Source organism: Abramis brama (genome assembly GCF_963993115.1).
Source record: "Abramis brama genome assembly, chromosome: 9".
Classification (NCBI taxonomy): Eukaryota; Metazoa; Chordata; class Actinopteri; order Cypriniformes; family Leuciscidae; genus Abramis; species Abramis brama.
The window spans coordinates 14,022,066-14,048,263 of NC_139971.1; the positions used below are offsets into that span (position 1 = coordinate 14,022,066).

The window sequence follows — 26,198 nt, forward strand, 5'->3', positions numbered from 1 at the left end:
TTTACAGCAGCAGTAACCGAGAAAGCGGGCTTAGCAAAAGGTCAGTTGGCAAGCAGTGTAATTGCTGACACTTATAACGATAGTGCCTTAATACGTACAGTCCAAACAGTTTCTGTGTACCTGTAGTAATTCAATGCGAGCCTGAAGTTGCAGACGGTCCTCTAGATCTCCACATTGTTTCTCGAGGACCAAAATCTGCTCCTGTAGTTGGTTTCTCTCCAGTTCAAGCTCCTCAACAACAGACCTCAAACCATCTAAACAAGTGAAAAAACAAACAAAAAACAAATAGTTCATCCACATGAATAATGACAAATAAAGTGAATGTATTGATTTATATGTTTTACATTAGTTCTCTTTCACCAATCATACTTTATTTTGTGTTGAGCAAAATATTTAACAAACACAAAAACGCACATCACCAGCAAAGTGGATGCTCAACCAAAAAATAAAGCAGAATGAAAAGATAGAGAGATATCACTCTGAGAAGAAAACAAAACTGATGAAAAAGTAAATGACAGTCAAGACAGGACACACAGAAGGCTCTTCTTATTTTGGATAATGTTAATTTAGCATTCCAATTCCGCAAATATTTTCATAATGACATGGCCATCTGGAATGAAGAAAGTAAGGACTAACTGTTCAACCTGATTCATATTCAAAATAGTAAGCAAGCGCTGCTTTGTTTACACTTTGTACATTTGCAGCTTCAGTTTCCCTTTTTGAAAGACTACTGCCAGCTGCTGGTATAAACAGTTATTTCCTCTCATGTAGGCACAGAAAGTATGTGCTAGTTGGCCGCTGGCTGTAGACTTTGCAATGTATTAAAGTGCAACTTTTTGGTCCAGACGCAAGAGATGTGAGACGACAATACAGTAGGCTTTTGTCGTCACTAGTTCTTTGATGTCGATTTAGTGTGTCACGGCCTTAACACAGAATCATGATTAATTTAATATATCAACAACAATCCCAGTTCCTGTTGATAAAAAACATTAATGATGTTGTTATATTTACAGCAGAAATACCAGATTAAATATTACAAAAATTGGGAGTCTTTGAGTCAAAAAGGTTCAGAACCACTGATTTTGAATTGGTGTAAAAAAAAAAAACACAGATAAAAGCATCTGCTAAATGTGTATTTTCTAATTTGCATTAGACATTGTATAGCTAATGTGAGTTAATAAATAAGTTATTTGTTTGGGTAACACTTTACAATAAGGTTCATTAGTTAACATTAGTTAACTACATTAGTTAACTTGAACTATTAATGAACTGCACTTCTACAGCATTTATTAATCTTTGTTAATGTTAATTTCAACATTTACTAATACATTATTAAAATCAAGAGTTGCATTAGTTAACATTAGTCAATGCACTGTGAACCAACATGAACTGCTGTATTTTTATTAACTAACGTTAAAGATTAACAAATACAGTAATAAATATATTGCTCATGGTTAGTTTATGTTAACAAATGAACCTTATTGTAAAGTGTTACCTTTGTTTGGAATGAAAAAGATGGTTAATGAAAGAAGGTAAATCCCTCCAAATGTACATATAATCTAATATGTAAATTTAATATGATCCACTTGGACAGTCATTCTTGTAATGTCAATGTGAAATGCATAGGCTGGTCCCCCGAGGTAAAAAGAGGAAGGTCATCATACTGGTCTGTGACCAAAACCTGCACAGATCTTTTAGAACACGGACAGTGTCTAGTGAGTTTCACACCTGTATCTGTAGCACTGTGCTGTGGCCACCATCCACCCATATTCTCTCCATTCACATCGCAATCACTGGGACCTATCGGGTCTTGCCTATTATGAAATTCCAAGTCTTCCTGTAGAAAGAGATAAAAATAAAAACATAATTTTTTTACTACCACTTCTTTAAAATGAACAAATAATTACTTCTACGTGAGTGGGGGGGAAAAAGCTACAAATTTAACAAGAGAGTTATTTGTGTCATTTATACTCACCCTCAAGTCCTTCCAAACCTGTATGGCTTCTTTCATTCTTCCACATCTTCAAACTTTGAGATTCAAGATTGGTTAAAAGACATTTAAAAAAATAATAACTAAGGATGTGCCCGATGCCAAATACCTTATTCGTAAAGGCACGGATAATGGCTTTAAAACAAATTCGGCATATACCGATAACAGGTGAGCTAGGGGATAGCACGAAATGATACATAAACCTCTAAAATTAGTACACTGTGAGTGTGTGAAATGAATGAGTGTTAACTCTATGAATGAAGTGAGACCAGCACGATCACACACCAAATAGCCGTGTTGCTGTCCCTGTAGAAATCAGAGCTTTGTCAAGAGTAATATCATCTAAGGGTACTGAATCTACTACTTGATATGTCCTTTATACCTTGTACGATTTGATACATGACATGTTTCTCTGGCTCTCTCTCTCCCAGTGATCAGGGTTGAGAAGAAACAGCCAAGTAATTCTAGTGCAGATCAGAAAATGGTAAAGGGGCGGAAAGCTGCAGGAAGGAGCACGCATTACAAATTTGGTTTTCAAGGCATGACATGGACCAGAAGTTCACACAAAGCCATCATGATAACTAGAGTGCAAATTAACATGATAAACAGGTTTTTTAAAGATTATTTTAAGAAATTATAATTCATGGGTTAAAGTCCACGTGAACCGGAAGTTGCAAACGACTTTTCTCCAGTGTTGTGACGTATTTCCCAGTGAAACGGAATATTGAACAGAGGGCAGGGTTTTACTCTAGCGCTCCTCCTCTCCATCTCTGCTCATAACAGACTAACGGTTTGAGGGGAGTGGTTAAGCGCTTCCCAACCCAAGCCGTCAAACCTACATCATCAGAGAAGGAACGCCATTCCAGACCGGAAGTAACTTTTCAAACTTTGATTAAAGATTATGACGGCAAACAATTTTTTTCTGTGTATTAACTTGCACGGATTAATTTTTCACCACAAGACTAGTAATATGCGCTAACAAAGTAAATGGGGTCAATTTTGATTTCAGTTGGACTTTAAGCATGATCCCCATACTCTCGACAAGAATTTTGATTCGTCAAAGTATTGTAAAGTTAATTAATTGGTCAGGCCACGGCAATTTTTATGAGTTGACCTATATCTGAAATTTTATGAAATTATTATCCAAGTTACAATTTTTTATTTATTAATTTAAATATAAATATTTGTAGTGAATGCACTGCTTTAGAACACTTTTCCTGTGGCATGCTGTGTTTTAATGTTTTAACCACATCGAGGAGTGCTTGGCGCATGGTAATTCTGCTTTAATTTAATTCTAAATAGCACGTTCTGAGAAAATATTTTCGCGCAAGAAATAATCAATGAAACGCACTTGACTCCATCTAAGCAGATGGCTTTAGCAACATAGACACTATAATGACAACAGACTCCGAAGGACTTGCCCGGTGTTCAAATAGTCCATTGGCCGGTTTGAATAAGTCCGATAACACATTACTGTACAAACTTTGCTGAACGCAGCTCTGCTGTTGGTGTCCTGTCGTGCACAGACAGACAGAAGGAAACAGTAAGGAAAATGTTTTATCAGTGACGTGCTGGGTCTTACAATCATTTACACTGCAAAATAAGGCCTATCTGTTTACATTAAAAATATATAAACATCCTAAAATATATGTTTACCTTATGGGCAAAATTGCATAAATTTAATTTGAATGAATTAGTAATGAAATACTAATTAAATACTATTTGGCCAGTGGAAAAGATTGAGAATAACACTTCTCTGAAAACGTTCTCTGAAATGTTATACACTTTTGATTTATTTATTCTAAAACAAGGCAAGAATACGGAACGATTTTTAGTAATGTAATGTGCCGGCACATAGTCTGCATCTCATATTTTCTTAATGCCTTACACCATTGAATATGGTATCACGTGGATGGAATACGCATGGAAATTATATGCAGATGACCTTATGCATAGTAAAACGAGTTGTTGAAAGCTCCATATATGGTTATTTTGGGGAGGAGACGGGGTGGAGACACATGTACGCACAATCTTCCGCTGACTGGTTTTTATAAAGGGAATTTTGCGCAGGTTCTGGTGTATTTAGCAAATTCTAGCTTCTGTGCTTACGCACACGAAAGTTTTATACACGAGGCCCCAGGACTTTCTGAGGATGCACACCAATTTTGTAAAATTGTACCAATAGGGGGCGCTACAACACTAACTCCGGAACTGTATTATCTATGAAGTTGAAAACTGTAGCTAATAACTCCACAACAGTGTTGTTTCATCTTAATCCTCAAAGCTGTTCAATTTGCACAAAACTTATTTATCAAGTTGCCAGACAAGACTGAAAGTATTGCCATCCATTTAAAATGAAGAGACAATATTATTGTCTATTGTATATAGAATAAAACAAATTCAAAGACACTTAAAAGACTCATATTTGAAAAGAGACATGGCCATTGAATAACTGTAATATATTTTAACATTTAGTATTATTGTTTTAAATATAAGATATTTAAATATTTATCGGGAAAGGCTACAGAGCTGGGACTTGGACTCGGGTCGCCCAAAGTGCAACAGTGTTAAATGTCAGAGCACTGTCTACGAGGCAATCAGCTCCGACGATTAGAAGTATAATTAGAATAAAAAAATATTTATTTTATGAGTTATACAAGGTATATTTGTTAAATGACAACAATGAAGGGAATATAATTATATTTAAAACAGGATTCTACAAACTTCTAGTTAAAGCCCTGCCCACTTCTGGTTTTAACCAAATACAAATACAGATAAAAATGATTTTGCATTTGTTATAAATACAGATATTGTCTCCAATGCACACCCCTAGTAATAACTTTTGGCTACACTGACAACCCTGACAGCACATCTTTGTTTGAATGTAACACATATGTGAATGACACTTGAGAAAGGGAAAGGGTTTCAGTGAACAAAGTCTTAAATCATATGGTGTCAGAAGATACTTATTTCACACACGTCAATATGGACTACTTGTATAGTCCTTTTTTTTTTTTCAGAGCCCGGTAACTGTATGATTATATTACTGTATATGGAAAAAAGCAGCATTAATATTCTTCAAATCATCTACTTTCTGTTCATTGGGAAAAAGTCATACAAGTTTGAAATGACAAGGCCAAGTGAATGGTTTAAATAACATTTTTTTTGCTAAACTACAACTTTGCAACACAGCAAAAATGTAAAGGGACTAAATACAGATGGGTGACAAATTAAAGATAAATCTGAGGGAACCCATGGCTGTGTTTGTGTGTGTGTGTTTTGGGTCCTTTGTGGTGTGGTTCTCCAACTTTTTGACTCAAAGGCTCCTCATTGTCCAAAACAAAATTAGAAAGCCCACCCCCATTGAATGTACATGACCTTTATAGTGGAGAAGGATTTATATATATATATATTATTTATTTTTAATTTTTTTTACTCAAATTTCAACCGAATAAAATGCTTTAGAGCTTCGCGTAACTAGAAAAAAAATATAAAAATGGCAAGGGAGTGCTCAGCTTTATCCAATGAAACATTTCTATCCTGATGGGAGTGGTCTCATCCATGATGACAATGCCCCCCTCCACAGGACACAAGCATTCACTGAATGACTTGAGTATAAAAATGATGCAAAACATATGCTATGCCTTTGCAGTCACCAGGATCTCAACCCAATTAAACACCTATGGGAGATTCTGGACTGGCAGAAAGCACTATCACCAATCACTCGTTCAAATCTTTTGGAAGAATGGTGTTCAATCCCTCCAGTCGGAGGGATCCAGGTACTTTTGGAATCAATACCAAAGTGACGGCGTCAATCTGGCGGCACGTGGTGGCCTAAAACCTGACTAAGACACATATTCCTTTAATTTGTCACTCATCTGTATGTAATTGATGTAGTAACTTTAGTTCATACCTGCAGGCTGCGTGGGGTGAAATATTTAGGCTTCCTGCTTTTCAGTCCATGGGCCTGGGCCAACTCCTCCTCCACTTCCTGTTGCCGATTGGCTAATGCTGGATCGGAGCAGCCAGGAAACAACCAGTCATCCTCAATCAGTTTTGTGCCACAAGACAAAGGTAATGGATCAAATATGTTTAAGGGCAGAGTACAAAATCAGGGTTGAGGAGAGACAGCCAGGTAATTCTAGTGCAGATCAGAGAGTGGTAAAGGGACGGAAAGCAGCAGGAAGGAGCACGCATTGCAAATTCGGTTTTCAAGGCATGACTACGGAACAGAAGTTCACACAAAGCCATCATATTAATTAAAGTGCAAATTACCATGATAAACATGTTTTTGAAGATATTTTTAAGAAGTTATGACAATTCGTCTCGGTCACAGCAATACGTGGATAACATCACCTGAAGTGATACTTCTCTTTCTCTCACACTCCCCGTCAGGTTGGGAAGGGTGGGGGTACTGGGTCTTTTCATTTCCAACAGATAGAACTACTCAACTTTCTCTTCTCTATACAACAATAATTCTTTTGAGTTTCATACTGTTACTGTCACAATTCCTGTAAAACTCCATATTGTATCTACATTTATCTCCCTCCATGTCAGCTGGGAAACTTTCTAGAGGAGCTGGCTGTGCTGCTGTTCTCATTCCCTGAGGATGGCAGCCCACACTTGAAGTCTTTAGCTACTTAAAACATCCATCTTTAGAAGCCTATGAGCAATTCTGAGAGAAAACACTATACTTTTCTGCATGACTTTTCTGTATACGCCTAACCCATTTCTGGTTCTTTTGTCGAAAATGCTGTATTTTGGTCTAGTCTGACTACAGGACGAGTTCACACTGAATGCAACAGTAACATCTTGTATGATATTTTATCCATGAAAGGTGTTCACAAAAAAAAGACCATACTAAGTGTAACTGTATGAACAAAATAAATAAATACATACATATATACATACTTGCATGCATACAGTGAGACAAAATCCAGTGAGGCCTAAAGGCTGATTTATACTTTTGAATCGGACCTACGCCGGACCCTCTACGCTGTAGTCTACGCGTTGGTTTTCATTTATACTTCTGCTTCGTTGGCCATGTTGACGTGCAATTACACATGCAGAGGGAGCATGTGAAACCCGAGGGAGGGGTTCTAGCAGACCAATCACAGCACTAGCGTCCGCGTAGAATTGACACGTTGTTACATTTTTGGAGAGGTGCACGTCAGGGTACGCCGGCAGGTGCGCGTGCTACACACGGCATAGCTACCGGCGTGAGTTTCGACGCAGAAGTATAAATTGGGGTTAAGAAATTTTTCAAAAAATCTTCTTTTTTCATGTGATCCACAAAGAAAGTCATACGGGTTCCGAATGACATGAGGGTGAGTAAATGAGAATTTAAACGGCTGAAAGCCTGAACTTTACAACATCACATAAACAGTTCCTAACGGTTCATTCTATAACACCGACTTGTGCAGAGATTAAAGTAATTGGAAAAAGAGAAGAAAAAAAAAGGAACACAAAATGACAGATGAAAGACAGGGCCCCATGAGCCAGCCTCGTCTGTACTGTCAGAGTTTCCTTAGAGGAGGAAAAGTTGCAGAAAACTACTGGTAGTACAGACAGGGGCAAACGATGGAGGCAATGAAACCTGCATGCACAAAACTGATGGGAAACTGTTCTCAGTGGCTGCACCCATCATGCAGCGCAGGAACAGAGGCAGAGATGGGGAGGAGGAGGGTCTCAGGGCCAATAGGTGGGAGAGAAGTGTTACAAAACAAATGTAATCAAAAAAACATTCTGAAACTCATTAAGCATGCCACCATGTCAGTAAGGCTCATTTCACACTAGATGCGTGTAGCAGGAGCAGAGTAGAAGCGGCAGTGCCGTGCAGAATCTATTTTTGCTGCTCAGCTCACGCTCAGTGTAACACTGTATTATTCATGATTGACATGAAAAAATAATAATTTTTACATAAAAGTATATAAGTGAAGTCTAATGTGTTTCACGTAGTCCCAATATGACTTTCATCAGAGTGTAAATGTAAGCATGTTCAACCAATTTAAATCATACCTTAAAAAACATGCTAAAACAAATTTATCATTACAAACTACACACAGTTTATACAATACATTTATATAAAATTATTTAGTTTAACATGTTATATGATTATATGGCATAAGTGGGTGATTCTCCAACTACAGGCACTTTTGTGTCCTTGGCCTTTTTTTGTAAATAAATAAACAAACAAGTGCACAAATAAATTGTCATTATGAAGTTCATGCTCCAACATCCTAGTAACCACCAAATCTTGCCCCTTTTTTCTTTTAAAAATGCTTTTGCATGGCTGTGTATTAGCAGATTTTGCAGTTTTATGCTTGTCCCCAACCCAGACTGGCCCTCTTTGAATGTTAAAAAATTATATTAAAGGATAGATTTAAAAATATGTTTTAACATGTTTGTCTTAAGGACAAATAAAATAATATCATACCATCGAAATTCCATATGTATATCATAATTTTAAACTATTTTTGGAATGAAATAGGTCTGTCCCCAGGTTTTCCGTCATTTCCACCTCCTTCAACAAAATCCACTTTAATAGCATCACCTTAAATATTTTATTTACTTGGTAATCATGGAAATAATAGTGAAAAGGACGTATTAGTTGAAGATGAAACTTCAGGCACATGTGCTCTTCAGCACAAGAAAATAAATCAAGGTAACTCAAGCTTTTATACAGAGTATTTTTATCCAGCGTCATTTCCACCTTGGCTGTAGTTTGGTTGAATTATGTACAACAAATATGAAAATAATGTATTTATGTTTATTACGAGTAAACAACATAATAAGTCCAAAAGTAGCTAAGCCTGACATGAGGGTGTGCTAATATTGCAGAAAAACTGCTAAAATGTCATTTCCACCTCCGTCATTTCCACCACTGAGAAATTACAGGTGTAGCTTTGGACATGATTTATGTAGTTTTTGTGTGCTATTTGCATGTTCTCATGACATATTTGTGCTTTTGGACTGAGAACTTTATATATCATCATTCCAGTACACTCTAAATTTATTTTTATTCATCTATATTTATATGAATGTTTTGAGCAGGTTCATATAATTTGCATATCATTTGTAATCATTATTTTTAAAACTATTAGATATACTGTTCAACTCATATATGTTAAATAATAAAATACATGGTTAAAAATATTTTGGACTGGCAATTTAAGTAAAAATAAACAGAAACAATCTTTCCACCATAAACCGTCATTTCCACCACTTTCCACCACTACAGTTTTTAAGAAAAAAAATAAGCATAACCAATGATGTGGATCTAAAAGTATTTTAAATCAAGTAGTAATAGTTCATTACTTACAATATATGTGTGAGTGACTTATAATAAACATAGACCTGAGCAAAAATGAGATGCTGTAGGCAAAAATCCCAACTCGTGGCAACATTTAGCAACTTTAAATAAAAATGCATTAAGTTCATGAAGTATTAAGATTTATTTTGTTACATGATTAGGTAGCCACTGATGTTGTTGACTGATACATAATCTTATAATCAGTTTTACAATATTATATTGTAATAAAATACATAAATTGAAAAGTGGTGGAAATGACATCTTTGAAAGCGCTCTTCAGAAAAACTGTTAAAAATAATAATAATCCATGGAATTCTAAAACTGCCCACTGTTATATTGTGTTAGAAGACAAATGAATGAAGCTAGGAAGAGTGTTTTAAGAGAGTGAATTTTCCATAAACTCACAGTGCCAAAAGTGCTCCTAGTTGGAGAATCACCCAAGTACGTAGGAGGAGGGAACATTGTCATATCACAGCAGCGAATGCTGCTATCGTAAACAAAAGAACGTGATAGGCTGACAATGATTGGAGGACTAAAGCATCAGCTAAAGTTCGGTTGCACGCTAGAAATGATGCCAGTCTGAAAGCACAATGGGCACAAGCTGCTTCGGCTTTGCATTCTGCTCACGCTTCCAGTGTGAAAACAGGTGTAAGAAACCCAAATATCTCAGACATTTTTGTAAAGGGTTTATCCTCTTTCACAATTCATAGCAAGTAACCTGTTAACAACTGGATAAATAAACAAATGGTAAGCAAATTTCACGCACTTGCGCAGACATCCCACCCTGCAAAAACTCATTTCCAGGAGATGGCACAACACCCCCGCAAAATCTGAACTCAAGAGGTCAGAGAAAATGCATTAGAAACACGTGATACTACCAGGAGTAATGGTAATGCATCTTGGCTGACCACTTAGCATCTTAATACCAGGTGGAAACAGGCTTTCTCTCTCACTCGCTCGATTTCTGGGATATTGCATATAATATGTGGACTTCAGGAAGCCGCTATTAATATGCAGGAGACTCCCGGACCTTCCGGGAGAGGTGGGATGTGCCAACAAAACAGACAAACCAGAGCAAAAGCAATCAGGTGTCAAATTTATCTGAAATCAATGATGAAAACTTATGAATTACAGTTTCAAGTTTATGAAGACTGCTCCACCAAAACGTTCATTTAAATCTAAGTTATGTTGGCAATAGCAAAATAATAAACAACACAATATAGAAACGCATCTTTTAAATGTGTGGTCTCATGCTGCTCACCATAGAAGCAAGGACACTAGACGCACATGTACAGTACAGGACTGTAAGTACAGTCAAGTACAGCATGTTAATGTGCTTGTGTTTCTTACAAAAATTGTCAAGAAGTTGGACCCTTGGTGGGTTTTCATTCTTGTTTCAGATGTCTCAAAGTGGTTCACTGAACTGAACAACAGACAAGAGAGGCATCATAGCCACTGAGGTGCTCGAAGTATGGCTTGCTTAAAACACACAATAAAGGGCAACTAAGCAACTAAGGGCTGTTTTACAAGAAAATGCTATTTCAGTCTTACTACCTAAAAAGCACTGTGATTTTAATATAGCTACCCTGCAACACTTGACCGTGTAGACATGCACATGTAGATTATGTCACAATTGATCATGCTTTCTGCTTTGTCTACCTAACAGCTGTCATTACTTTTTATGTAGAATCTATGATTTGTCTTTTTTGAAACACTTGTGAATGTATAGCATATGCATCCTCACCCTCTCTCTCCTCCTCGATGTGGCTTATTCTGAAGGACATGGCGTTCTTCTCGTGACCCTGATCTCGAACCCTCTCTGCCTCCGTCACCATGGTAACCATTTCTTGCCACTCCATCACCTGCACATCATCCATGCTGCAGGTCTCACTCCCCTGTTATCAGAAATATACATATACTGTATACACAATTCAACCCACTTCACATGACTAGTGAGGCTAGTTAAATACTATTGTTAACTTTTAAAAGTGCCATTTGAACACTCTAGTGACAAATGCTAAATAAAACTGGAAATGGCTGTCCCTTAATCATTGCTTTTATAATAAAGTCATAAAAGTAAAAAAGTCAAATAAATAAATCATTGCCTGTGATGCTGCTCTCTTGGTCACCTGCTCAAGGTCGGCCTGCATCTTCCTCTGCTGTTCCTTATATTCCATAAGCTGTTTCTGCAGTTCATCTGTCAATACAACAAAATCTTACCATAAGACAACATGCAAATTAGGAATAGACACAAGTACCCACATTCTCGAGAACTTGGAAGTGATTAGTCCAATCGAATGGTTGATGCATTTTGTTTGTTTGTGGCTATTTTCATGGCAAGAAAAATTTATGGTAAAACTATATCAGGTTACTATTTACTTTTGTAAAAAACTAAAACTATATTTGGGTTAACTTTGTTAAATATTTCTTCAAAAGAGTTAACTGAATAAAAAAGGTTTCTCACAGGGTTAAAACCAGCATAATTTAATAAAACATGCTTCAATGATAAAGAGTTTTGACAGAAAGAACATTTTGGTGGATCTTCTCCTAGTATTAAAAACTTGTGCGTCATCCTGGAATGGCCTATTCTGCAATGGGTATAAACAATCTGGTGCCATCGGTTTGAGATTTTATAGAAACCTCTTCCAACATTGGGGCTGCTTTCATGAAGTTTGTTCATAGTATATAAATTGGTTGATGCATTAAGTGACTTTTTTTATGGAATTAAAAATTTTACAAACATATGTGTCAAAAAGGAGCATCACTTTCATGCATATATCCCAATAATTAAAAACAGTGCATATAATTATAATATACCTGATATTTTCATTGTTGGTCTATAATACTAGCCCTTGCTCAAACACTGAAACACTGGTTCCACTTATTTATACCATTTTTTGCCTTCATATCTTCATACAGCTCCAGTTTGCTGAGCATTTCCTCTCTCTCCTCTTGCAATTCAGTAATGCGACCATGTAGGGACGTGATGTCAGGGGACATATCAAGAGATACTCCAGACTGAAGTCAAAAACAGAAAGAAGATAATTCAATTTAGCTGAGTATTTACGTGCAAATCTGACGAAAAATGCAATATACTTTCTCACCTGAACTTTTTTGAGTTCCTGCTCGAGCTGCCTAATCCGAGACTTGGACCATGCTTTCATCTTTAAGAACTTTGCCTCTGCTTTACTGACCTCGGAATCTTTCAGTTTCACTTTAGCTAAATTGGACAGAAGAGAACAGAAAGAAATATAAAAATAAAGCCACTGAGAGATTCAACAATGCAGTGACGGGACACAGAAATCCTAAAATTGGCCCACAAAATAAAATTACAAAAGTAACTACCCAGGCTGTGCATGTTTTAGTGCGTTTATCTGATTCATCTAATAAGGTTTGAAAAAAGAATTGCCATAATAAAGGCAAAAAAATCCCCTGGAAATCAGTTATGGGGGCAAATAATGCCTCAGTGGAAAAGTTCATTTCTGTCACTCCAGTTAACTGACTACAGCACAGAATATAAAAGGTTTTGGGAGCCAGCTGTCTTCAAAAGGCCTAAACCAGCCAAGATACCAGCATAAAAACACACCAAATATTGTCAAATTAGTGTTATTATTGACAAAATCAAAGAAAATATCGGTGGGTTTTGTCAATATCACACAACCCTAGTAAGAACATGTTTATTGGTGTCTAAACCAATAAAGTCACTGGGATGGGACAGGGGTTTAAGGTCATTTGAGAAACAAAGGTCAAACTGCAGATGACATTCTGTAAGTATGTGGCATTGACTACCTTGCAGATCTGTGACTCTCTGAGCTGTGATGCAGGGGGATTGGTTTGCTGAGGCATCTGCAGGTAGTGATATAGAGCGCTGAAGAGTCTCAAGCTGTCTGCGTAAGGCCTGCTCCTTCTCTGACATCTCAGCCTCGTGTTTATTAGCAGCCCTGAGGAGCTCAGCCTCATGTTTCTCCATTAGATCTCTGACCCGAGCCCGAGTAATGTGACGCTCTGCCTCCAACTTTGACTGAAAGTTTTCTCTCTCGCTCCGTAAGAGTTGCATTTGTTCTATCAGCTCCTACCAAATGAAAAAAAAAACACATGCAAGTCACATAACAAATCGAATAAGATATATGTGAGCACCACAGACTTAAAAGTGTAGAGGACTGACTATCTCATTTCCTTATGTGTGCACAAAACCTACAAACAAAACATTCCTCATTGAGGAAGTAATACATTATAATAACATTATATTCATATCAGACTCCTGTTACCACACATACTGCTGCAGTCCTAACAGACCAGACGCCCATTAAAGGGATAGTTCACACAAAAAATTTAATTCTGTCATTAATCCTGTATGAATTTCTTTCTTCTGCTGAACACAATAGAAGATATTTTGAAGAATGTTGGTAACCAAACAATTGTGGGGCACCATTGACTTCCATAGTATTTTTTTTTTATACTATGGAAGTCTCAATGGTCCATCAACTGTTTGGTTACCCATATTCTAAATATCCTCCTTTAAAGGAACACTATGTATCTTTTCAACCTTCATAATATATTTCCAAGACCCTTGTGATGGTACATCGACTTACAATAGGTTGAATGACGCGTCTGCCATAGCCTGACGGGGTCTGTATCGCTTTTACTGGCACTGCGTAACTTTGGGGTTCGGGTAGTAACCCGAGCACAAAAAGAACTACAAAATTCGACTGCTTTACGGCATACGTCACTTCCCCCACCACTTCCTCAAATTTGGACGTGAGAGGCCAACCGGCGTTTGTTTTCGGCTTTTGTGCGTATGTTTTTGTCATGGGGGCTGTTTACACCTGGCCACTTCATGCGTTTTCTCAGATCGGATAGCTATCCGATCGTGAAAAGACCAGGGCCCGTATTCATAAAGAATCTTAATGCAAAGAGTAGCTCCTAGTGACAAAATTCTAAGAAAATTCTAAGAAATGTGGGCGTTTAGTCTTAAAATTAAAGAAAAAATCCTAGTAAAGAAAAAAGTAATTCAGAAAGCATCTTAACCCTTAAAAGAGGTCTTAAGGTCAAAATTGTTAGGAGCACGGACGAGGACTTTTAAGAGGCTTAAGAGTTTCTTTAGCAGAGGAGAAAATGGCAGAAAGACGAAGAGGGAGAAGAAATGTGTTGCAGACAATGGATGACAGTGAGTTAATAAGACGCTATAGATTATATATTAATATAAGGCCAGAATTTTCCTTTAAGAATGGCCTTGTGTTCATCCACTAACTGGGCTAACAGTAAACACTGTTCCTCTGTCCAGTTGGGCTTTCTCGCCCTTCTTGGTTTTGATTCCATGTTTGATACATTAAAACCAACATTCAAACCACCACTTAAATAGACATGCTAGCAATCAGTGCAACTGGAAAGAGTGGAACAATTTTTATCATTATAAGCCAATCAAATACCTTATAGGAAATTAACAGCATGGTAAATAAAAAAAAGGATTTATATACACATATATAATGTGTGTGTGTGTGTGAGAGAGAACAGTCAAATAGGAAAAATTACGCATTTAATTTCAAAGTGAAGGCTTAGAATAGACCCTATACTTAAAATCACTCTTTTTTTCCTTTTTGGACAACCAACCAATCAGTCTTCAAAAGATTGTGTCATACATAGCAACGGGGTCAACCCCGCCTCCTCACTAGAAAGTTTTTGTCTTTTCCTTACTCAGAGTTGCTCTCAGATCGGTCCCGAATCGCTCTTAAGCTAAGACTCCTACGTAAAAGTTTTTAAGCTAAATTAAGAGTTTTCTGAGAGGATTCTTAGAATCTTTATGAATACGGGCCCAGGTGTAAATGCCCTCCGAAACGCATTCGAGACGGATTTGAATCCGACCGCTCAAACCACTTCAGGAGGTGGTCTGAGACGCATTCCAGATGAAACTGGACAAGTGTAAATGCATCTGGTTGTTGAAACCACATATGTAAATTGTACTCCTCCCAAAAAAGAAAAAAAAGAAAGAAAAGAAAACCGTGTGAGAGCGTGTTATAGGCTATATGTTATTGGCAGATATGACGACGCTACTGGAACACGCATCATCGCAGATAAGCAACTGAGCATATTCATCAAGACAACGTGCAAACTATCGTAAATCAAAGTGAAAGTAAGTCGCAGACGCTTAACACACAATCATCATCATTAAAAGTAAAGAAATGAAGTGATCTTACCAGGGCTGTTACTGCTCTCTCGACCGCTCATTACGATTGCTTATTGCGGTCTTTGATTTTGAAATTTTAGCTGATGATCAATAAAATGCAGTTCATATCTGTTGCTTTCGGTGACGTGCACTCCATTAAATCTGCATATAGCGCGAGAATTGAAGATCGGATTTAAATCCGTTTCGCAAAAACACATTTATGTGAGCAGGTGTAAATGGAATCGTTTTGATAAATCAGAAATCCGATCTGAGAAAACGCATGAAGTGGCCAGTAAATAAATCTCTTATTTGTAAACTTGTTTGCATTCTATATTGTATGTTGTTGCGCTTGCTTGTAGTATGTCATTTTTTTACATGCTGTTCATTCATCCATTGCTGATAATTAGACCAGTCCAATAATTTCCACATATGTCCAGCTAGCTTTCGAATATCAGAGCTGTTAACAGACTTGCTAACAAACACTTGTTTCTCTTACGTGTTTTTTGCGTTATGTTTTATTGCCTAGCTTGTCAGCTGAACTCAGGTGTTGTGAGGTATTTATCACATAGTCCTGAGGGATATCAGACGACGCTGTTGGGGGGTATTTACGACAGTGCAAGTATTCCAAAGCGACTCTAGGGGTCGCTGTTTGACAAAAACACAATTTCTCCACAGTGTGCCTTTAACTTCAACTGAAGAAAAATTCATACAGGTTTGGAACAACTTGAGGGTGAGCAAATTATGACTGAATTTTCATTTTTATTGAGTTCATTGAGTAGCGTTTCTTTGTGGTTCTGCCTATCCGGGCTTGGCTAACGTGGAGTGCTGTGGCCTCACTTTACTGTTTCCCGCGAGCCCTCTACCGCTGCATATCTGTGAGTCAGTAAATAAATCTGACTCACAGATATGCAGCGGTTTGGCTATGGTGGTGTTGTAATGTAAGTGGCCATTCTGCTTTCTGTGAGTGCTGTCTTAAACTGTGCAAGGAGATGTCTTTTGCTGTTAATAACTCTCCGGCATTGAGACCGCTGGCCCTGGGCTTTTTTGCCTCTCATTGACGGTATGGATTTTCATTATACTTCATTGCAACTGTATAACCTAAATCGTCCCTTCCGACTGGAAACCTCTACATTTGATTGGTGTACTACCCTCGGAATTGCACGTTGTGCACGTTATATCCATCGGTCTGCTAAACGTCGATGGTTTCATGATTGCAACTCCTCTCTATCAATACCTGTGATCTGGTCGCAGAGATCGAAACGTTACCATAGAAACGACGAGACTCTTCATCGCGCCAGGACTCTCATACCACTAACCAGAGATGCGGTTTACTCGTCAACACGTTCTCCATCGACACAATTGCGCTCTTTTGAACACTCGTTCCTTGACTGGCAAGGGTACACTGTTGAATGAAATTACAACTGAAAGAAACCTGGATTTACTTTTTCTGACTGAAACCTGGCAAACACCTGATGATTTCATTGAACTGAACCTTTTAACCCCTCCTGGATATAGTTATCTGACAAAACCTTGAATTAGTGGCAGAGGTGGTGGTCTGGCTGTGATCTTTAAGAACAATTCTAAAGTGACTAAATACGACGTTCTTGATGTTCCTAGTTGTGAATGTCTATCACTTAAACTTGCTGGTCCCGCTCCACTTCTGATTTTCTTGATTTATAAACCCCCTAGATATAATACAAACTTTTTCTCTGAACTGACTGAACTTCTCACTCTCGCCTGTGCCCGGCATGATAGAATCATGATGCTAGGTGACTTTAACATACATGTTGATTCTGATTGTACTTCTGCAAAAGACTTTATGTCTGTTAGTGTTTTGGATTATTTTGAAATACCTCAGCATATTGATTTTCCCACATATTCTTACTCTCATACTCTTGATTTGCTTTGTACTGTTGGTATTGACAATGTGCATGCTCAGGGTCATGATTTGGGCATCTCTGACCATAAACTAATTGTCTTCAACTTCTCACTTCCACTTGCAAAACCAAAAACTAAAACAACTATATCTTACCGTAACCTGAGATCTATAACTGTTGATAATTTCTCTTCTCTCTAAAACAAGTGCAAACCTAAAGCTCTTTTTTCTGAGATAAACAAACAGGTCAAACCATCCTCTGTAGCTATTACTGGTTCTGTTGATCTCTGTGAAGGATTTCAGTCATTTTTCCTACAAAAAATTGATAACTTTTATCAAGCTTTTTCTACAACTGCCACTTCCTATTCAACTCCATATCTGATAGGTCGCCCGCTAGACACTTTCTTACTCACAAACACATCTGTGGTTGAAAAACTGATTATCAAATCTATTCCAACATACCTTCTAAAAACCCTGTTGCCTTCACTTATTCAACCTATTACTCATATTATAAATAGATCTCTTGCCACTGGCCTATGTTCTGCATGATCTGAAAGTAGCGGCCATCACTCCAATTCTAAAGAAGTCTGGCCTCGACAATACTGTGTGCCACTCTACACTTCTTTCTCGACTGCCTGCAATGGGTATCACTGGTGCTACTCTTCAGTGGTTAACTTCTTATCTATCAGATAGACAGCAATTTGTTAGGATAGGTGAAAGTCGATCCCGTACGGTCACTTTTTCTCATGGTGTTCCTCAAGGTTCTGTACTTGGTCCTCTTTTATTTCTCATTTATGTGCTGCCACTAGAGCAGATCATCAGAGAGCATGGTCTCAACTTTCATAATGATATTCAAATTTGTTTCACAATTAAACCCAACTCAGTTTGTCCACCCGCTTCTGTTATCTCTTGCCTTCAGGAACTTAAAACATGGATGTCTGATAACTTCTTACAGCTTAATGCTGGGAAAACTAAAATCTTGTTGATTGGCCCTAAATCACAGAATTTACACAGAATGACATTTTTATTGATATTGATGGTGTCCAGATTAGGCCTTCAAAAACTGTGCGGAATCTGGGAGTTTTGTTTGACTCCTCGTTATGTTTTCACTCACATTGGTCAGATTGTTAAATCATGCTTCTTCCACTTGCGGAATATTGTTCGTATACGACCCTCTCTTAACTTTGGAGATCCTGAAACTTATCCACGCGATTATAACCTCTAGATTGGACTACTGTAACTCCTTATATAGCGGCTTACCCACCAAAGATATACATCGATTCGCCTTCAAATGGTGCAAAACTCTGCTGCTCCCCTCCCTTTACCTCTCTACAGATAAAGCGTTGTCGGGATAATTCCGGTTCGCGTGGCTATGCGGAAGTGATAAAAATTCTGTATTATAAATTTTAAGGCCAGACAAGTAGTTTTTTGAGGGTTGGTTTGTAGGGAAGGACTACACGCCTGCGCACATATATTCAAACGTGCATACCTATAGACTGAACTCGTGGTGTGCATGTGCACGCCATCAGCGTTCTCACAGGTTCGCATTTTTAAAGTTTGCGCAGAGAGAACTTAAGAGTTTTCTGTTAAAACGGTGTTGTGTTAGCAGCCCCTAAGTTAATAACTAATGATCGTTGCGACGGAAGTGAATCAATCAAAACTAACTTTATCTGGACAATAAGCTGCTATAAAGCCAAAACAATCTCTGTTACTTTAATTTCCAATTATCACTGTAAAGCCGCTTTGGAACAATCTACATTGTTAAAAGCGCTATATAAATGAAGGTGACTTGACTTGAAAAAAAAATCTGCACATATCACTCCAATCCTTTACCAACTTAACTGGTTTCCTGTGGTCAATCGCATCCAGTTTAAACTTTTAACATTAGTTTATAAAGCCTGTCATGCCTGTTATTTTACTCTCTATTTCTATGTCTTCGACTTTTTCATTTTTTATGTTTCATGCTTAATTTATCGACATTTATGTTTTCTTTGATTATATAACTTCACATGTTAATTATATGTAGTTAGTTATTGGTTGTCTCCATCTGCTTTTCTGCTTGTCTGATTGTTATAATAAGCAGATTGCTTGTCTCTTTGTCTGTCAACTGTTTGTATTATTTTGTGAAGCGACCTTGTGTTCTTGAAAGGCGCTATAAAACATATTATTATTATCATTATTATTAGTTGTATGCCGCTTTTAACCACACGCCATGCACACAAGGGTCTAGAGTAAAACTGCATTGGTATGTTGTTTTACATTTAATTTATGTGGTTCTGTGTGTACGTTGAGACTGAGAAGACATTTTTATGTGCCACATCATGTGTCATGTGACACCCGCTCCCTGAACAAAGTGCAATGAGCAATATTGTCAGCATCCAGATGTCAGACTTTCGGGGTAACTGCACTAGCCGAGCAGACGCCATTGAAACTAATGGAGATGCTGACAGAAGGCTTTTTAGTTTTAGTCTTTTTTTTTTTTTTTTAGCTCCTTGGGGCTATAATTCTTGTGCAATTTAGGATTTTATCGTTTATAAATTGTAAAAGTGTTATATAAGTTAAACATTAAAAGTCCAAGAACACGGAAAGCATTAGAAATTACACAACATTTTGGAACTAAGCCAAGTTTAATTTTATTTCCTCCCAAAGATGTTTTGTCATATATCCTGCTCTGCACTTCGAGGGGGATGAGCAATATGAGCAGGACAGAGCTCTTCTTAAAAACATGTTTCAAGTAATTGTATGTTTGAACAGCATCTTAATGCATTTTGGAATTAAACTAAATAAAAACAGTGGGCATCAGGCCACTGAACATATTTTTCAGAATTGAAAAGTTACCTTGACTTGTTCATCTTTATTGCCGAGTGCTGCATCCTTCTCCCTGATCAACTCTTTTAGATGAGCCACAAGTTCCTGCATTTGCGTCAGCTGCTCAGTGATCTCAGAAAATCTTATATCGGTGCCTGTGTCCACCGACGGGGAGCCAGGAGCCTGAGACAAGCAAAGGATCTATTAATGGCCATGAACATACATGTAATGGATAATATATACTCAGAAGGTTATTATCACAAATCACCCAGGGTGATCAGGATCCCACCGTGGAAGGTGTGTGTTTGGGGTCTTGCGTTACCCTGAAGGGGTTTACTTTGTGATAATAACCGGATGACTAGATTATTACACGGCATCTCACCAAATAAATAAACATGTTGACATGACACATTTACAATTATTTCTGAATAAAAGATGCAGTTCACTCCTAAACATTCCCACATTAAACACTCCCAGGAAGAGGCATTACATATACATCACAAAAAATAATCTGCATTATGAGATATTTTATCAAAAGCATGTTTAATACTCACTCCATGAGCAGAGCCGGACTCATCTGCCGAAAACCACTTCAGCATTGTTAACACAACCTATGGCCTAGGACAGGTTTTAAATAAATGAAAGCAAATTCTACATAAAACTCATTTTACAGTCATCCTACTGGAGGGTTCTTCAAATCCAGTCCTGGAGTTCCACTGCCCTGTATTAAAATAAAATAATTAATATGCATAAATATATATTACATTAATGACATGTTTATATGCAAATTAATTAATTAATTAATCACGTTTATGAAGTTATATAAAATAAGTATTATAATCCCAGAGAGCGTTATACTGGTGCATTATATATCTAAGTTATGTCATCTAATTGAAGCTTTTTGTTTTCAGTCAGGGGATGAACATCATAAACTAATATCTAAACAAACAATGCTAACCATCATCAACAATCACAACCTGCTAAAGCGATAGAAAAAAAGACAAGACAAAAATAACAACAACATCAACGGAACAATTCGCACATCTTCAAACACCTCATAATGTTGGCAGAAATCTGATACTAAGCGCATAAAATTTAAACCGTGACTTGCAGCAACTATGAATATTTAAAAATGAAATGAATGAAATGCCAGTTACACTCTATTTACCTAATCTTACCTGCCTCCCAATAACATGGAATTATATCACGTCACATTTCGAAAACAGTACATGACAATATGTTCACTCGTAAATGTATTAAGATGCCAAATATATATATACGTTTTGTGTTTAAAAGCGGCGATCCAGCAACTTCATTTTGTATAGGTTAATCAAGTCATCTCTTGCTCTGCTCTAGCTAATGCTCAAGTTCTTCTTCTTGATGTTTAATGGCCGCTCACTGCTTTGGAGCATTACCGCCGCCTACTGTACATTGTGCCTGGTCGCCAGAGTCTAGTTGCTTCACTCAGTGACTGATACCAGTCTTTGAATTAATTAAACTTCAGTAAATTAATTTAAAAACAAATGTTAAACATACTACAGTAAATTAATTTAATTTAATTAAATAATCTAAAGTAAACTAAACTGATTTAATTTAAAATAAATAGCCTAAATTATGTGTAAGAACTTTCTTCAATTAAATTAAGGGTAATGTATTAATTTTATTGTGTGTATTCTTTTGTGTACACATTTATTGCGTGTATTTTAATGTATGATGTAGTCAGCCAGATCAGGGCCGTATCCAGATCAGGACCTGCACCTAGACACGACCACAACGCATCCATGAAGTGTCAAGAGATTGTGTCAACTAGACTCTACCTCTGTAAGGTCTCATCGACACGACAGCCATCGACACTGATCTGACACTGAAACTGGATAATATTCTGAATGTTCCAATCCAGTCTGACTTCTGACCTATAATGCTGCCTGAATCATATATACACTGTTCGTTCGTTGGCCAGAGGAGAACTGGCCCTCCGACTGAGCCTGGTTTCTCCCAAGGTTTTTTTATCCATTCTCTCACCTGGTGGAGTTTTGGTTCCTTGCCACTGTCGCCTTTTTCGCATTTTTCACCTTTGTCGCTTTTGGCTTTTGGCTTGCTTAGTTGTGGACATTTAATTTAATATTCAACAATATTACTGATCTGCCTGCACTGACACCATTATATGAGAACTGAACTGGACGATGACATCACGGTTTTCTCCAGAGCGGCTATAAATGAACTAAATGAATAGCTTTTTTACAACAAAAATGAAACATCACTTACTTAAGCTGGACTGTGACGCTATTTTCTTCTGGAAACAAACTTTGTAGCATTATTTTCCTGTTATCTCGGTAAAGCTGCTTTGAAACAATCTGTATTAATTGTAAAAAGCGCTATATAAATAAAGGTGACTTGGCTTGACTATTCGGAAAACATGGTAGCCTACTGCAAATTTTTTAATACATCACATCACTTCAAAATAAGAAATATTACTAAGAGTTATACCTGTCACCTACACTCAGCAGTTATGTGCTCTGTTTACATATCCAGGGGTGCATGGTGAACTCAGGACAATGCAGAAAGGTGGTGGAAATAGCATCGTCTTGGCAGTATACTGTCTTTGTTGCCCCTATAATGGTTTTTTGAATATTCACTTTCATGCAGTGTGTAATATAGCTGTTTGTGAATGTAAACGTTCTGCAAAGCTGTAAAGTTGAAAGTGCACGATAAATAAAGATATTGTCTCACAAAAGAAAAATCTACTCTGAACCGCCTATACGAGTCCTTTTTTATTCGAATCCTACTGCTTCTACGTCACTAGAAGATACATTTGCATAATGCCCGCCTATGTTGTACGTTGTCCGCCAGTGAACAACGTGACCAGTCCTCAAACGTTATTTTACTGACGACTGCTGAATTCAACACGGGATTCGCAAAACGCTTGCTCTTGAAATATGGGTCAGTACCCAGTTTATTTGGACCATGAATAATTATTAATGCAGGCCTATATATTTTCTACCAGGTGTTCAAAATACTTTATATTGTATTTATATTGTGAAAGTTTTTCCTGCTAACCGACGTTATTACTGTCTTACTGAAATACTTCTGCTAAGCTGCTGTGCACTATTACCTAAAACTGTGTCTATTAATGCAGATTGTCAGTCGTTCTTACTACTTTGAGTAAAGGTAAAGGATGGAGCAAGATTTGTTTTACAAATGTTTGTTACATCAGTCATTCACGTTAGTGCTGGGCGAACATATGCATACATCCTGCTCAAGTTGTCCTTGCGATGGAGGTTCGGGTTGAATAACTAGTTCACACTCGGATTGATATGGTAAAATGGTAAACATGGACATGGTAAACCAGACAGGGTAAAACGTCATCGTTACTGTCTTTACAGTTCAATGACTGATTCATCCAACAACTCGTTTGAGAATCATTGAACAATGTGTATTATGAGAAAATTAAAGTATTTTTTGACTTCTGTCACAATGGGTTGCAAAAAAACAAAAATAAGAAGGTTGGATTTAAATGCAGCAGTACTTCTTTATTACAAAACTCAAAGGAACCAAAACACTCAGGAATATCACCCATGAAACCACAGGAACAGAACAACCAACAAGCATACATATATGAGAACAAACCATGAATGAATCCAAATCAAGGCTATAAATATACACAGGGATGATTAATGCAACTCAGATCAGGTGTAATTAAATCAGTAAAAAAGGCAACAAACATGGGAATCAGACAAGCGGGAAAACTAGAATGAAGGAAACATGCAAAAAAAAACAAAAAAACACAGAAAACAGAACATAACCCTAACAACTTCTCTGTTAAGGATTAAGAGATTGTTATTAAAAATATCATGAATTTATACAAATTTCCAAGGCGGGAATAAACAGTAGGTGCGTTTCCATTACCCTCCAAATTGCGCAAAGTGAAATTAAAACGAATTTAAAATACGCTCAATGGAAACATGTCAATTTCGCAAAATCTCCCATATATCACCAAAAAAAAGGCTTTACGCTCACAAGAGGTGGTTTTTCAGGCAATTCGAAAAAGGAATATTTCGCAAAACTGCAATGGAAACAGTTTTTTCGCATTTGGCCTACAGGTTACCTGGCCTACGTAAAAGTCAGTCATTCTTTAATGATGGCGCGGTATGTTTGGAAGACAGAAGACAAGACAGAGTTCTTTATTACAATCATAAAAGACAAAAGAATTATTGGAAAACTGGATTCTAAACAACAAAGAATTTCCACAATTTCCTTGCCATTGGTGCTTGGATAAAACACTTAGTCTTCTTCGATTAAAAATAATGGCAAGTGCAGTGTCGCAATTATGTTCAGTCAGTGTTGTTATCATGGACTTTTAGTTTGTATTCTCTAGTTTCTGTGTTCCTTTGATTTTCCTGCTTCTCTTTTGTTGTCATGGTTACTGATATGATTAGTTATCTTAGTTCAGCTGTGTGTCATTATTTAGCCTCGTTGGTCTACATTTAAGTTGCTGTGTTCTTATTTGTCCGGTCACACTTACGCTGAAGTGTTTGCTACCACTCTTGTATTATTTGGACTTTTTTTTTTTTATCAAACTTTGTGTTAAACTCCTCATCATTGTAATCTTCTAATCATCTGTCTGTGGAACACTGTGTAACAGAAGACCGTAACAAGAAATGGATAATGCAGCAAAACGTGATTGCCCAAAAGGGCGCTGATTTAAAAAAAAAATTGTATACAGAACAATTCTGCCGTCTTGCCGTCACCTTCCCCTATGATGATGAGAAGACCCTCAAACTGTTGTTTTGGATCGGGGCCAACTACCTCAACCTGTAGACTTCCCAGACACCTCAGGGCTTGACTGGAGGGAGGCCATCATCAGGTGTCTAGAGAACGTCTCTCCCTGATACAGGACACAGCTAGACCCAGAGCCCAGCCAACTACCACCCTCAACAGCGGAGATTTCGCTAGAGCTCAGCACAGACGGAGAATGACTGCCCACCGCGATGAGTGAGCCAGAGCCCGAAGAGGAAGGGACCGTCCATCGCTCCAGAGCCGGAGCCCCAGAGTGAGTTTGACCAGGGGTGTGAGCAAGCTTACCTCCGTCACCTTCACTGCAAATCTCATCCAGTCCTTCAGCCCCGCCTCTGCTGGATGCCTGCAGCCCATCGTCTTCCCCGGGAACACCTTGCTGTGATGTGAAGCATTAGGTTGTGCAACCACCAGTCTCGCCGAGCAAGTCATCGCCCGGATGTCGTCGGCCACCATAACATCATGGATCCTCCCTCCTGCAACTCCACTGTAGGCATCCATACTGTGCTCTGGGTCTCGACCCCTAGGCAACTCCATTCAGCACCACCATCTACGCCTCCAGGGTCCCATCTGCCTGCTTTCACCATCTCTTTGCCGTCTCTTCTCACCATCATTCACCTACCCTTCTCACCATCCCTTCGCCCTTGGGTGGGTCTGTATAAATAACAATAAAGCAAGATGCCCCTTTGAAATATGTGAGATGTATGGTTTAAACTGCAAAGGTAAAACATAAATTAGAATGATTTTGACAGATGTGGATAATCTATATGTGTGTTAGGTGTTTTGACAAAAAAACACTTCTGCATAGAAATCAATACTCAAATTGATGCTTCTTCCTTTCCTCGTTCGTATCTCCTCCAGCCTGTGACATGGAAACTGATTGAATTCAGCCATCTTGAAGGACATCTCAATTCTCTAATTGCACCGCAAAGGAACGAGGAGTGAGGATGCACAGGTGTATTATATGTGGTCAGGTGTATGACAAGTCTTTCTTGTCGAGAAACCTGACGCACATATAAATTCTCTGTCACAATAATTTGAATTTATGCTTTAACCTTTGGAGTTTAAATAAACCATATATCACTCACATATATCAATAGGGCATCTTGCTTTATCTTTATTATTTATTAATTTCTTTAAAAAAAAAAAACTTTAACAACATAAGGGCAGATCCTTTGAGTGCAGCTGATGACGCTTTAAAGTGACGCTCGAGTGATCAAGAATATTCCAATATACAAATAAGCTTTCCTTCGAC

General features: G+C 37.7%; 1 protein-coding gene across 3 annotated transcripts in view; it reads right to left on the minus strand.

The window, feature by feature from the left end:
* The window catches only part of LOC311089384 (uncharacterized protein), a 48,134-nt gene extending 26,557 nt beyond the window's left edge, over nucleotides 1-21,577 (minus strand). Inside the window, exons 1-11 of one of the 3 annotated variants that reach the window (XM_084124051.1) lie at nucleotides 21,318-21,577; nucleotides 20,704-20,870; nucleotides 20,180-20,332; nucleotides 13,092-13,374; nucleotides 12,407-12,522; nucleotides 12,194-12,320; nucleotides 11,408-11,499; nucleotides 11,047-11,197; nucleotides 5,904-6,001; nucleotides 1,729-1,837; nucleotides 121-254 (exon numbers count right to left, since the gene is read on the minus strand). In XM_084124051.1, the coding sequence (XP_083980177.1) occupies nucleotides 121-254; nucleotides 1,729-1,837; nucleotides 5,904-6,001; nucleotides 11,047-11,197; nucleotides 11,408-11,499; nucleotides 12,194-12,320; nucleotides 12,407-12,522; nucleotides 13,092-13,374; nucleotides 20,180-20,332; nucleotides 20,704-20,748 (1,308 nt within the window). In that variant the 5' untranslated portion in view covers nucleotides 20,749-20,870; nucleotides 21,318-21,577. The remainder of the gene's footprint in view (nucleotides 1-120; nucleotides 255-1,728; nucleotides 1,838-5,903; nucleotides 6,002-11,046; nucleotides 11,198-11,407; nucleotides 11,500-12,193; nucleotides 12,321-12,406; nucleotides 12,523-13,091; nucleotides 13,375-20,179; nucleotides 20,333-20,703; nucleotides 20,871-21,317) is intronic. The other 2 variants (XM_084124053.1, XM_084124052.1) reach the window with 2 other exon arrangements.
* Between the last annotated feature and the right edge of the window lie 4,621 nt (nucleotides 21,578-26,198).